The sequence below is a fragment of the Cryptotermes secundus genome, unplaced genomic scaffold (genome assembly GCF_002891405.2).
Source record: "Cryptotermes secundus unplaced genomic scaffold, Csec_1.0 scaffold696, whole genome shotgun sequence".
In the NCBI taxonomy this organism is placed as follows: domain Eukaryota; kingdom Metazoa; phylum Arthropoda; class Insecta; order Blattodea; family Kalotermitidae; genus Cryptotermes; species Cryptotermes secundus.
The window spans coordinates 841,517-856,342 of record NW_019734322.1 but is presented as its reverse complement, the minus strand read 5'-3'; the positions used below and the strand labels follow the sequence as shown (position 1 = coordinate 856,342).

General features: G+C 38.9%; 1 protein-coding gene across 2 annotated transcripts; it reads right to left on the bottom strand.

Moving 5' to 3' along the window:
- Positions 1-3,572: 3,572 nt before the first annotated feature.
- LOC111868643 (adenosine 3'-phospho 5'-phosphosulfate transporter 2) lies at positions 3,573-14,031 on the bottom strand. 2 transcript variants are annotated; one of them, XR_004513465.1, is made up of 7 exons: positions 13,669-14,031; positions 12,947-13,065; positions 11,490-11,752; positions 9,047-9,237; positions 7,055-7,236; positions 4,239-4,971; positions 3,573-3,765 (listed from the first exon to the last, which is right to left on the bottom strand). XR_004513465.1 is itself a non-coding variant. In XM_023859482.2 (6 exons), the coding sequence occupies exons 1-6, from the start codon at positions 13,849-13,851 to the stop codon at positions 4,791-4,793; spliced, it is 1,119 nt and encodes a 372-aa protein (XP_023715250.1). In that variant the 5' UTR covers positions 13,852-14,031; the 3' UTR covers positions 3,573-4,790. The 2 variants fall into 2 exon arrangements, 1 of the variants encoding a protein (XP_023715250.1); XM_023859482.2 differs by having other exon boundaries at positions 3,573-4,971.
- Positions 14,032-14,826: the final 795 nt, after the last annotated feature.

Genomic DNA, 14,826 nt, shown 5'->3' with positions numbered 1-14,826 from the left:
AAGGATTTCAACAATGAAATTTAAAAAAAAAAATAAGACAATCTGTTGCTTAATGGATATCCAAAGAATTCGTTGACTCCCTAATCAGGCCATCGACAAAAAAATCGTCCTTCTTCAGAAACAATAAACCAGGGCACTGTCATTATCCCATGTATTAAGGCCATTTCCGAAAAATTCAGACTCATCGGAAACTGTTTAAATCTGAGAAAAGTTTTCAAAACTAAACATGCCCTCTGTGGGACATTAATGAAAACTGGACTGGTCAGAGCTGCCCAGCAGAATAAGTAGTGTGTACAGCAACCCATGCAATTGTGACAGATGTTACACAGGTGAAACAAGCAGATCTTTAGAAGTATGCAATAAGGAGCACAAATATAATTTGACACACAGTCGGCTACAAAAATCAAAATTAGCCCAACACGCATAAGAACAAGGCCACAAAATAAGGTGGAATGAAGCAAAGGTCTTGCAGATTGAACCAAACACCACATACAGAAAATACTAGGAAATACCATTCGATCGGTCAACACAGATTGGACAACTCTCCCATCTGAACTCCCATTATCACAGCAGCAGTCCACGCATAACGTCTTAGTTGAGTGAAATGACAACAGTCTGAATGCACAGGGCTGGATTGGTGACAAACCATGGCTCATGACCATCAACACCTGGACATCCATGATCATTGCTAGCCTCGACATCACCGCAAGCTTGCCAGAAAATAAGCAGAATCAACGTATATTCTATAGACTGCATCAGAACAGACCCTTCCAATCCTGAAGGCCTTAGTGAATCTTACCCTGGGATGGAGCCCCATACACGTTTGTCAAAGGAATCATGGACAAGTTCACCCAGGGACTTGATGTCTTGCCCACCTCTGATGCATTCGTTCATCTAGGCTGGTGTGTTCTGAGGCTGGGTCAGGAAGAAGTATCAATGTTGAGCTCCCAGGCACGACATCGGTCGTCCACCTTATGGTGGCCAGTGACCAAGAGATACCAGCACAATGTGAGAGTCGTGTTAGCATGGCTAGAAAACTCCCTTGGAACAGAAAGTGGCATGGTAAATTGAGCCTTGAGACTCACAACCCTGATAGGCCTACATAGCCAGGACCCTAGTCAGGGTTCACTGGGAGGCACATGTCAAAGTCCTGCAAGCTACCCATCAAGACCAGACACTAATCAAATTATCCCCCACAGAAAACTGTAAACAGTCATTCTGAAATCACTCAATGCAATGGAACCATAGATGCAAGAGAACATCGTACTTTGTGAACAGTTACAGGATGTAGTTGCTATTGCCAGACCAAACTCAAGCGAGGGTTGGAATTGGATAACTTAATCACCAGGTTCACAGGTTCAAAGACGTCTTCACAACGACGAGCAGCAAGTACAAGTAGATTGGCAGTGTACCGTATTAGTGCTGGAGAAGCCCAATGGATCTGACAATCCCCAAGTGTGCTCCCTCTGGCAAAGGAGGCAGAAGTTGGCTATCGAACAAACAGCCCCATCTCCCATCATTTTCAGGAAGAAAAACGGTGACCTCCATTTCTGTGTGGACTACGGGAAGTCACGTTATATCACTATGGAAGACTGTTTCCCATTGTCAAGGATTGATGACAGTGGACACCCTCACCAGTGCCCAAAACTAACCCTACTGGCCGAGGCCACCAGCAATTTACCAGACCAACTGAGTCCATTTCAGAACTCAGTCTGAGTTGTGAGACAGAAAAATATGGTCATGGGTCCCAAAACCAAGAATGATTGTTCTCATGAATGCCAGCAATGATTTACCCAACAGACCAACCAAGCCAGTCAATAAAGTGTAGTTTGTTATGATGGCCATGGGTTCCAAGTGGCCTGAAACCAAAAATGACTATACTGCAGAAGTCCAAAAGAAATTTACCCTACCCTCCAACCAAATGAGCCAGTCTCATAACCCAGTATCATGAATGAGAAATATGGTCATGGGGGCCTGAAACTAAGAATGACTGTGCTGGAGAAGTCCAGCAGCAATCTTTCCCACTGACCAAGTCAATCAAGAGTCACAGGCAGTGCCGGGCCATGAGCATGGAAGAAGGGAAATCACCCTATGAGAAGTCACTACGAAGCATTGACTAGTGAAAACATACTGTGTACTGTAGTTATGTGTAGTGTCTATATTAATACATGTTACAATTACTTGTAGCTGAGTCAATAAATTCAATAACCAATACAAACCCCATGTTTAGTCATTAACACATGACAATATTTATTTTTCATGTTTAGTCACCAAGCACGCTGCATGTTCCCAACCAGCTCGTTGAACAGACTTCACTTCAGGAGCAACACCTCACAAATGGGACCACATATGTATGCTGTTACTACAGTGGTACATAGTGCAATACAAGTTAATCATCTTATAATGTCAAGAGTACAATTTATGATCACCAATATGTAACATTCGCCGGTCTTTCTTTCTTCTCACTTTTTTCTTACATCCAAATACCATCCCCAATATTTTGTTCTCGAAACACATTCAATCTGTGGTCTTCCTTTACACTGAGAGGTGTTGCTCACTCATACAGAACAAATAAAAGCTTCATATATTTTAATGACTGTTATAGATGGTATATGGGAAAACACATGATTCTGAACTAAACAGTGGCAGGCATTTCCCAAATTTAATCTGTTCTTAAATTCATCATGGTATAATTTCTAATCCTTATTTCATTCCAAAGGATTTGAACTTTGCTATATTTGAAAAGGATTTATCAACAGATCTTATATTATTATTATTTTGTCCTGTATTCTATTACTTAGACATAAACATATATGTATTTAGTTTCATATGTGCTCCCTTTTGGATCAAGTTCCTCTCTATGATGCCACAGTAAAAACTCCAACAGACTGACCACTTCCACAACTTCCTTGAGCTGTTACACTTCCTCCTCCAGTACACTTCAACGTATTCCTTCCTATATTATATTATTATATTCAAGCATCCTGTTTAACTCTACACAATGTATGACACAAACTCCATCCTAAGTGCAACAATTTATTGTAGTTCTTTTGTCTTCTTTTCTTCTACACTACATGTTTCAGCCGTAAATGGACATCATCAGGTGTATGCTCTCACGTAGCTGTTACACTGCATATAGTTTAAAATTTAAAAACACCAGCTTTCTTAACTGTTCATTTCTCCATTGTTAATAGGTCCCAATATATCAGAATCCTCTTGCTGATATTTGTCAGATATGTATAAAATCTTTGTTAATTTACATACATCAATTTGATTTTTGAATTTTGGTATTTTTAAAATCTTCAATTTAAATTTAAATTTTTTTTTATTTTTTTTTTTAATTTACGGCTGAAATATGTAGTGTAGAAGAAAAGAAGACAAAAGAACTACAATAAATTGTTGCACTTAGGACAGAGTCTGTGTCATACATTGTATTCCTTCCTGTTGCTTAGCCCTTCTGTTCACATAAATGATGAAAGAAATGACAACCTGATCTTTGCTGGCAATGAGCACTTTTGGCTCAGTGATATATGCTACTGAAACTGCAAGGGAATACAGCAGTAAGCAGAGACTGGGAGGTCTCAAAAGCTATCTTTATTACCAACAATTACATCTGTTTCCATGGCCTCAGTACAGTGAAGAATACAGTTTGTGTTCTTCGTTAATTTTAAACTAAGAAATTGGCATCATCTTATATAAGTAGCTGAACTGTTCCTTCCATCTTCAAATCCTTCTGAGTCTCTTGGACCTTCCTACTGGTGTATTCTAAACAGAAGTTGAAAACTGTTTCAGCCATTTTGCACAGAAAATATATCTGACATATGAATGAAACAGCATGCTACATTATCACAATTCTTATAACTTTCTGATGACATTTTGAATCCATGCACATTTGCTTCATGTTGGTCACTAACGACCTAAACTCAAGAAGTTAATATATCAAACTTTGATTCAGAAAAGAGCTGAGATAGCATAGTCAGTATAGCAACTGGCTACAGGTTGGATGGCCAAGAGGCTGGATATAAAGTCCCGGTAAGGGGAAGATTTCTGTACTCTACGTCATCCACGTCGGTTCTGGGGCCCACCCAGCCCCATACGCGATGGGCACCAGGGGCCCTTTCACTGGGCGGTAAAGCAGTCAGGGCTTGAAGCTGACCACTCACCTCCAACTAGTGCCAAGTAAAGAATACATTAATCTATTCATCTACTCCCCCACACATCTTCATGGACAACTTTACCTTTTTACTTGTATCCAGAAAGCACTCAGTTTGGTCTCAGCAACTCACAAGGTCTGCTGCAAGATTTTTACAGATCTTCAATGTGAGTGTCAAGACACAGGTTACTTTGCACAGACAATGACTACTGGTTCACCAAGCCTTTGCTGTTCACCATACTAAACTGTCCTGTCATCTCATTTGATGCTAAGTAACCTTTACAGATAACAAACATTCAGTCATTTGGGATCAGTCAGTTTGCCACTCCTGATTTACTTCACATCCCAGTAAAATTCTTGTCCTGCAAGTTCAGAAATGCTGGGATAGTATAGTGATATGGGCTTTGACCATTTTCTCTCCAGTGCTTTCCATTTTATGGATACATATTCATCTTCTAATTTCATTTGATCTGGCTTACATCTGCAGTTTGTAAGGCATGAACCATTCACGAACAATCAGGTGGCTATCCCTGCAGCAGCTAATATCCTGCCAAAATATCCAACTGACACCACATTCTCTTGATGTTATGCTCACATTTCTACTAATGGAGCATTGAGAGCGATATATGTTAGGTGCCTACACATTAGACAGCATACTCTTATCCACAGAATAACTAGGAACTTTAATCTTCAGTAGAGTTCGTTGAACAAATCTATGGAACTTGTGCAGGGAACCTTGCAAAGCCATCTTACTTTGATTCTTGCTATAAATGTTCAGATAGATCCCAACCACAACAATCAAGCCAGACCACAAATATCTGAAACATAACAGCAACATTATAGCTTGACTTACAGAAAACAATGACAGAATTTGTTACGTAATATGACTGATTCTTAGAGGCTAATTAAGATCTAAAAGTTGTATCAGGTCATATTTTACACGTATGTTAAGAGAATGCAGAACCACGTAAACATTTAAGATCTAAAAGTTTGTGACAGTAGTACATCAGTACAAATTTTATGTTTTTGGACATTATCTTTTGTCTTTTCTTCATCTAAAAACCATCCTGTTTATTTTCCAAAACACAACGTTTTGAACACTGGATTCTGTCTCCATCTTCAGGTAAAACCTACACAGTTGGGCCTATCTCCAGACACCTATGCCAGCTCAAAGATGGGTTACAGAAATAAAACAGCATAAACCATCTGTGAGAGCTAAGGAAACATTAAATTAATAAAACTGCACACATATGAGGCCTTACACCAGAGAAGTATCTCAATTTAAATCATCACTGGAGAGCATACTCCTTATGGTACCAACACAAGAAAAACAATTTTTTTCCACTCAAACTACACTTGATGGAGTTGTAGTTTCTTGACTTCTGCTGTGATAACGGGGGTCCAGACGGGAGAGATGTCCGAACTGGGTTGACTGATCAGATGGTCCAGCTGAGACATGTGGCCTGATTCGTCCCTTTTCAGACACAGTATACCAAGGCACTGTCATCATCCCATATGTTATTCATTCATTCATTATTGGAGGGGGTGGGTTTCCCATGCACCATGACCAGTTGTTGATCTATTGTACGTCCCCCTTTGATATTCTACCAGTCGCCATACACTTCCAGTACTGGTGCTCACTATCAGTCCCGTTCAGCCAGAGAGTTCGGCCCCTCTACTGGCAGTAGTACCTGATACTTCCCCATCTACCGGAGGTATTTGAAACTACTTGGGTGGGAAACTTTTTACCTAATTTTGCTCAGAGGTCTCCTAGAGACATGAGGATCTTTTACGTGCCGTAAATCTACGACACGGGACCCACGGCTTAAAGTCCCTCCCAGAGGACTTGTTCCCTGAATTTTTCTGCCCTTAAAAATTCCATGACCTCTGCCGGGTTTGAACCCACGTACCTTGAGTCATGAGGTGGGAACGTTACCCCTAGACTGCAGAGGCCGCATCCCATGTGTTAAGGGCACTTCCGAGAAATTCAGACACGTCATGAACCATTTCAATCTCAGAACCATCTTCAAGCCAGAACATATGCTGTGGAACGCTGATGAAAACTGGACCAGTTAGAGATGCCTAGCAGACAAAGCAGTGTGTGTACAGCATCCCATGAGATTGTGGCAGATATTACATCGGTGAAACAAGCAGACCTTTAGAAGTACGTATTATGGAGCACAAATATAACCTGACAAAGGGTTTGCTGGAAAAATCAAAATTAGCCCAACATGCATATGAGGAAGGCCACAAAATATGCTGGAATGAAGCGAAGGTCTTGCAGATTGAGCCCAACACCACATACAGTAAATTCAAAGAATCAGCCCACATGTCTCTGCTGGACCATCTGATCAGTCAACCCAGTTTGGACCTCTCCCATCTGGGCCCCCGTTATCACAGCAGAAGTCAAGAAACTACAACTCCATCAAGTGTAGGTTGAGTAGGAAAAATGTGTCTTTCTTGTGTTGGTACCACAAGGAGCATAACTTCTTTCCAGTGATAATTTCAATCGAGATACTTCTCTGGTGTAAGGCCTCATACATGTGGAGTTTTAATAATTTAATATTTTCTTAGCTCTCGCAGATGGTTTGTGCTGTGTTTGATTTATGTACTCCATCTCTGAGCTGGCATAGGTGTCCAGAGACAAGCACTAGCCCTATCTATTTGGCCCAACTGAGTGGGTTTTACCTGAAGATGGAGACAGAATTCAGTCTTTGAAACGCTGTTTTGAAAAATAAACAGGACAGTTTTTAGATAAAGATAAGAGGATAGACAATGTCCAAAAACATAATATTTGTACATGTAAATATTTGTTTCTCAACACTTTCTGCTTATCCTGGGCAGAGATATATCTTTTGATATTCAATTTCAAACTGCAGACTGGACTAATCTGTAACTCACTGGAATGTGAAAGGCTTGGAGAACAACATGAATGAGATGATGATGGAGACAGCTTTGCGACACGTGGTGACTGTTGCAGCTGTGAAGGCCCCACACGTCTTTACGAGAGTCAGAACAATTTGTATCCCTAGGTATCCAGATAGAGAGAAGATCAGCGCATAACCATATGTTTCCATCAAATGCTGCAAACCATATTGTAAAATTAAGTACTGAACTGGCTAGTCCACAATCAAGCCTGTTGGAAGCACAACACATTTAGCAATCCACATTCATACACACAGATTCTTAATACACAGAGTAAGAATCTTGAAATTTCCTGTTTCTGCATTGCCTGAATAAGCTTGAAACATAAATGTTATATACAACCTATGTCCATAAAGTTCCGAGACCAAGTCTAAAAAATACAAAATTCAACTTATTTAGTAATGGTTCCTGTCCCCTTCAAAACAGTCCTCCCCATAGTCAATACACTGTTGCCACATTTCAGCAAGTCCTGGAAGCAGCTGGTGAAGGCGTATTTCAGGATGGCTGAGAGCTCCATTGTCACAGCCGCCTGAATAGCCTTGATATTCTGATGTCACCATCCTTTTAGCATTTTTTCAGTTGTGAAAACAGAAAAAAATCACATGGCGAGAGGTCAGGGGAGTACAGGGGATGTTGAAGCACAGCAAAGTTTATGTTTCGCGAGAAATCTGTTGACACTTAGAGCTGTGTGTGGTCCTCACACTGTCATACAACAAAGTTCACTGTCCAGACGCCCACAGGTTAGGACGACGTTGAAGTGTCTTGCACATACACCTGAGTACAGAGATGTAAAATTCTTGGTTGACTGTTTGCCCTTGCGGAACAAATTCATGATGAACCATACCCCTGGCATCGAAAAAAACGATTGTCATAGTCTTTGTTTTTGATAGCTGCTGCCTCACTTTCTTTGATGCTAGTGAACCCACTGACCACCATTCAGTGTTTTGTGTCTTTGTCTGAGGGGCATACTAAAAACACCACGATTCATCCTCGGCAATGACACTGTTGATGAATGTGGAATCATTGTGTGTCTTGTGTAACAAATCAGCACAACCTGAAGCTTGCATCACCTTTTGATCTTGATCTTGATCCTCTCACAGAATTTGGTGGCAGATTGACTTATTGACATTCAGGGCATCAGCTAACATGTGCACTGTAACAGTATGGTCTTCCCATACCATATCACTGATGCAAAACATGTTGTCTTCATTCCAGGAACTCATAGGTTGGCCTGATTTTGTGTCATCCTCCACCTACACCCTGACCGACATGAATCACCCAAGCCACTCAAATACTCGTGGCCAAGATAAAGCTTCATTGCCGTATGCAACACGTAGAAGCTGCAATGATGTGGCTGTCTTGCCCAGCTTCACACAAAAATTTGATGTTAACTCGCTGTTCAATCCACAACTGACAATTGACATGAAATTTTCTGCTATGCCCTACTACCTAGCTGAGGTCAAGCAAACTAAGATCAATAACACAGGTGAGTCGTAAAGTATCCCATTTTTAGAACTCCTTTTCCCAGAACTGCACAACATTTACCTAAGCTGAGATATTAAATCAGTCTCAGAACTTTATGGACAAAGGTTGTACATGTAATTTTTTTTATCTTTAATTTCATTTTGATTCTTCCACATCAAAATGATATTTAAAACTAAATATGGTTATGGCAAATCCGTGCAACAGAGCCATTGACCTACTCCATTTTGCTCACCTTTGCCAAGTCCATCTCACAGTAACAAAGTCTTTGGATCCCTGAGTCAGAAGCATAACCAAACTTGAACTCTAAAGTTATGACACTCAAACCACGTTGTAAACATTACCAACTACAGCATGTTGCCACAGCACTGTCTCATGTTGACAACATCATCATCATCATCATCATCATTTATTTACATGTCAAAAATCCTTTACAAGGTCGTAAGACTCAGGATATAGACAATAGTCCAATATAAACACACCCACCATGGAGCAAAAAGCCATTCCTCTGCCAAGGTCACCGGTGACGAGCATGATGATGAACAGGTATGCAAAACCAATGGAGTATGAGTATAGGACAACCTCTGTGTTTGTTGCTTTGTAAACTTTCATTGATTTCTCCTGGACATTGCCAATTGCTGCATCACAAAGCAAAGCACTGGAGATCATCAGCACACCTGCAAACACACATATTCCTGTATTCATTACTTGAATAAACACACAGCTTATAAATATGCTTGTCAGATCAGTGATGCACCTAGCTTGCATTCAGACAACATCTCTTAGATACTTGCTGAAACTGAAGAGTAATCTCTTCTTCCATGTTCTGACTCTGAATTATCCTAGAATATCTCACTTGTACCACATGACATCAGCAGTCAATAAAGCATCATCAAAACAAAATAATTAAGTATTACAATTTGTTTGAGGGGGCATGCGGTAGCGTAGTTGATTGAGGTACTATACTACAAGCTGGAAGGTCGAAGGTTCAAGTCCTGATGAGGTCAATGGATTTTTTTCAAATTTACCTAATCCTTCCAGCTGCATATGGCCCTGGGGTCAACTCAGCTTATGACAGAAATGAGTACCAGGAATATTCTTGGGGGTAAAGGGCAGGCAGCGCATAGGGCTGACAACTTTGCCGCCATCTATGAGTTGATTGTCTAGAAAATGTGGGAACCTCAACATCTCACAGTCCTATGGGCCTCCACAGCCTGTTACAGGAATACCTTTACTTTTTACTTAAAATTTGTTTGATTTGCTTTCAGGACATGCTCGGCTGAAACAATTCCTTAATACCCTCTAGTTTATCATTCATCTATACTACATAGTCTCGGCATTTGATGAAAATCCATAAAATAAATTAATATAGAACTGTAATCTGATTCTGAGGAAGTACCCAACCTGATTCGAAAGCAGCGAATGGCTGTCCAGTTAAATTCAAACATCCTTCAATATACAAAATATAATGACCCCATATTGAATGGCATTAGTTTTTCTCCCATCTAGTTAGTTGACAAAAACAACATTTTGGTATTGTTGATATGGCTCTAAAACATACACAGATATAGACATCTACAATGGCATGCTATTCACACAGTTTCATAAAACCTGAAAATTTAGCATCTACAGTTGCAGGGTTAAAGTGAAGCAGGGTAGCAGAGATGAACAGACATGTACAACTAAGGGTTACAAAACAAAACAGGATGCCTCTGGGACCGTTTAAAAGGTGTGATATATATTTTCATTTCTAACAAAGCTTTCTCATGATATATATTGTGCAAAAGTGTATTCCTTCCATTGTAAGGCATGCAGTAAACCCAAACAAAATCTTACTTGGATAATAGATATCCTTCTACATGTATAAAAACTATGCACCAGTTAGACCAAAGCTCTGAAATTACATAATTTATGGTTATCAGAGCAAGGAATGTTCAGGCATCAACATATTATATGAATGTAGTTATGCAGTACATCATGAGTAAGCAATGCATAAAATGACAAGAAATTTTAGAATTTACAATTATTAAGACAATACTAACTGTGACTGCTACATACTCTTCAGGCACAAACATTTATACTTCCAGCCACTGCTGGAGTAGTTTTCCATTCTTAGCACCAGAAGACAGATGCTGCAGCATCATTTTAACCAAACTTGGTACTAGATGGGTTCAACCCCAAGGTGCACAGTATTTCAAGTCAGTTCATGGATTCAAATAACTCCATCATAGCCTCAAATTTCTGTCATAACATAAACAAAAGGCTTTAACTAAAGAATATCATGGTGCAAGTTTTCCTCAAACTTCACAGTTACTTAGACAATCAAGATATATATCCTACCTTTACTAAACCCAAACATTCATTCTCATGTTCATAATTGCTCACTATACGACCCTACCTTGAGCTAGTTCAATCAAGTTCACATCCCCACACCATATTCCTCTAACGTACAGGTCGATAGATTCCCACTTATGATTTGTGTCGCATATAACTTTCTCTCCTCAGATTTACAGACCAAAATTTTATGTGCATGCTACATGCCCCATCGACCTCTTATTTTTTGTGTTAATTCCTTTTATAATGTTAATGCAGAAGACAAATTATGAAGCCTTTTATCATTTAATTTTCTCCAACCTCCTGCTATTACTTCTTTGTTACGTTCAAATGTTCTTTTCAGCGCTTTGTTTTCAAACGCCTTCAAACTATGTTCTTCCCTTAGGACGAGAGACCAGGACAAATGGTCTTATCTCTCAACATTAACATAAAAAAATTGTAATTACTGAAAGGAACAACATTTATATAAATAGTATAGCTGATTTGTGGATCCATATTTTAAAACAATATAATTTGTTTTAAAAAATCCTGAAATTAAATACCAGGTATGCTGTGATTAGAGAATACAAAAAACAAAAAAGTGAAGATGACAAACCTATGGTGCTAAAGTTCGGTGACACATGACTATCAGCAAGAGTGAACAGAGTGAGTCCCAGACACATGCAGCCAGCAGCTATAAAATCAAGTATTCCATAACGTTTCTGCTGTATTAGGATGCCCCCCACAAGAACTGGGATGAGTTTGCAGCACTTGAAGATCACTTGTGTGGGGTAATTAAGATGCCCCAGTGATGAATTTGAGAATCCCATGGTGCCAAGTGTCAACAGAGCTAGCAGGAGGTAGGTTTTCAGAGGAATCCTGCACATACAGTACAAATGACCTTAATGGCATTGTTTCAACCGCAAACATGACACAGAGCTAAGATGGAAGACAGATGATTCTGAATAGCCAGCACACAAAATATGGGAGATTAGGCAAACACAGCCCACTTTAAAGAATGATCTTGGCATCTGAATACAGAGACTTGGAAACACTACAGAAAAGCCCAGCCAAGACAGCCAGTAATACAGCCAAACTTTCAGCATAGTATCTGTCGAGTACAAATATAGAGCATTATTGCTACACCAACACATACAACAATGTGGTGACTGTTATCCAGGTGTATGAATCAGTTAAACTGTGGACTGCACTTCTTAAGTTACATCTATTTGTTTCATAATTTCTCTAATGGGCAAGAAGCTGAGTTACGACATTCTATTATTATAACATCTCTAACAGCTTCAAAACAAGGCCATATTAAGACCATCTACTGAAATAAAATCCCATAGCCTAGAAGAGAAGTGTATACTGCTGAATCACTTACATAAGAACAAGAAGGTTAAACCATACTAAATCTTTATAATACTGTGATCCATTACTAACACCTTGTTTACTCATTATGATGTAATTACACTTTCTTCTGACAGACATCTATCTGCAGATACACTGGCAAAGTTAAAATAAAACATTTCTTTTACCAATTATCAATAGAACCTCCGTCGAGTGTAACAATATATATTCTTGTCACCATTTTTTCACATTTGCCTTACATGTTTCGGCTCACAAAGAGCCATCATCAGAGGCACCCACAACAAATATATATTGTTACATATTACATATTGTTACATATGTTACAACATATATATTGTTACACTCGACGGAGGTTCTATTGATAATTGGTGATTGATAGTGTAACGGACCAAAATGAAACAATTAAAAAAAAAAACATTTCTTTTATTTACAGATATCTGTATTTTTCCAATAAAACTAAATTCAGTAACAGGTTAGGGCACACCAGGCTTGATGGGTTAATTTAATTTAGTTGATGTTATGTTTGTGTCAAGACTTATATCCATAAATACAACAAACTCTGTAAAAAATCTGATGGTAGATGGCATCATATAGTACATCCAAAAGAAGCTCAAATACACGGACATAATATTGTAAAGTTACTCCCAAACAGCAACTGCCTGCAAGATTTTCTTCCTCAGTCTCTGGATCAATGCAACTTACATTCTTGAAATCTTCTTTCCCATCATTTCAACAGACCCAAACAAGGAATAGTATGCAAACTGGACCAACGTTAGGTACCATCCAAAAGGCTTGAATCCCTCAAGTGTAAAAATCAATTCCTGGTAAGAAAATATATACATAATTACTAGATTACATTACACTGATTAAAATATAGATTCATTTGCAGATCCACCAAAATGCCACAGATATCATGCAATTCCCTTAAAACTGATCTCTTTCAGTATGTCAACTGGGAATCCACTCCTAGATGCGAAAACTTCCCAAAAATTTTGGGGATTTCTGATCCCACACAGTAATGTTCTATCCAGAAAGTGGGAGTTATGACCTAAAATGTTACTGATAATGTCATGCCAGGTTAGTTCTGGTTAGTTTACTTGAATTTATTTTATTTTTTTTCAGATCTTAAATTTTTACTCTTCTTAAGTTCCAGTAATTCTGTATTCCTCTTGTGTGTGACACCATGGGGGAATCCAAAACAAAATATGTCCTGTTCACCAAACGTTATTATGCACACTGTTAAATTTATATACAACACTAAAATGTTAACAGTGAGATTACATGTATAATATTATGCAATTTCAGGTTACAAAAGCAAAAACTGCTGCATGTTTGCATGTTTCTTGAACATGAGTTATGTTGTAAGTCACAAATGTGAAAGTATTTTATTTCAGTGAATTCAAAAGCACAGCACAAATACTTACCTGCATATAGCCATACAACAAGTAGAAGACAAAAACACCTGTACTGCACATTAATAACTGAGACAACTGACTGAAATTACTGATATCGTAAAATAATATTTTTACTTCGAAATTTACTTTTTCGTTCTTTTTGATATTTGCATTCTCAATGTATATCTTCATATCTTGATTATTTTGATTCATTTCTTTACCGAAGTTAATAGGCACATATAACTGATAAGTCAGTAAAATTTGAACACGATTATTAATTCTAGTCCTATCAGGAACACAGTCAACGTAACTGCCACTGCCACATCACTATTCTTTTCTCATTTTCCTTGGCTTCACCCAACCATCATTTCTGGAATGACAGATCGTGTACAAGGAGACACGGTAGGAATTTCCGCAAGACCACGGATCACAAACGAGATAAACTGGAAAAACCAGGCACGGTTCATAGATGTGCTCGGATGAAAGTTTTCGTTACGTAACGGTGCGGGTTGCAGGTCGTCGCCTGGTATGAGGGATTCTCTCCTTCTCTCCTAACTTGCGGATTATAAACCCACTCAGCTGATGCCGAAGGCGTTCCGTATTACCGTACAGTTTCCTTTGTCAACTTGCGGAATTCGTATTTGATTCTTGTCTTTAGGGAAGAATCCATGGCAAACTGACTCCTTACGTCAGTAAACTACCTCGCACTATGGGCTATGGACGTTCTGAATTTGAAAAGCACGGATTACTAAATTATATACAGGCCCCTTGGATAAAGGTATAGTATAATACAGATAATACATGCTGCTAGTCATCGATTATATAAAATAGAGAACAATATTCGAAGAGTTCTATCTTCTATGATATAATACCATGTGGTCCGTTGAAATTCATCTGACATTTCGGAGGAACATGTCACCTCCATTTATAAGATCGAAGGATAAGCCAAGCAAGAAATCAGTATTAAGCAAGTGGCAAGCAAAGTCTCTTTCAGTAGATTACACTGCGTTATATCTTTTTGAGTTGTATGAATTTTTTCGGCACATGCCTGTCGTCCATTCCTTGATGCGTGATATACCCATTGTGATCTTGATTTTATAATTGTAGCATTAAATTTCTAGTAGCTTCCCGCTAAAACGGCAACTAGTCCGTCTAGTCACTTGAACGGTCGTATGCTTGACCGCCGCC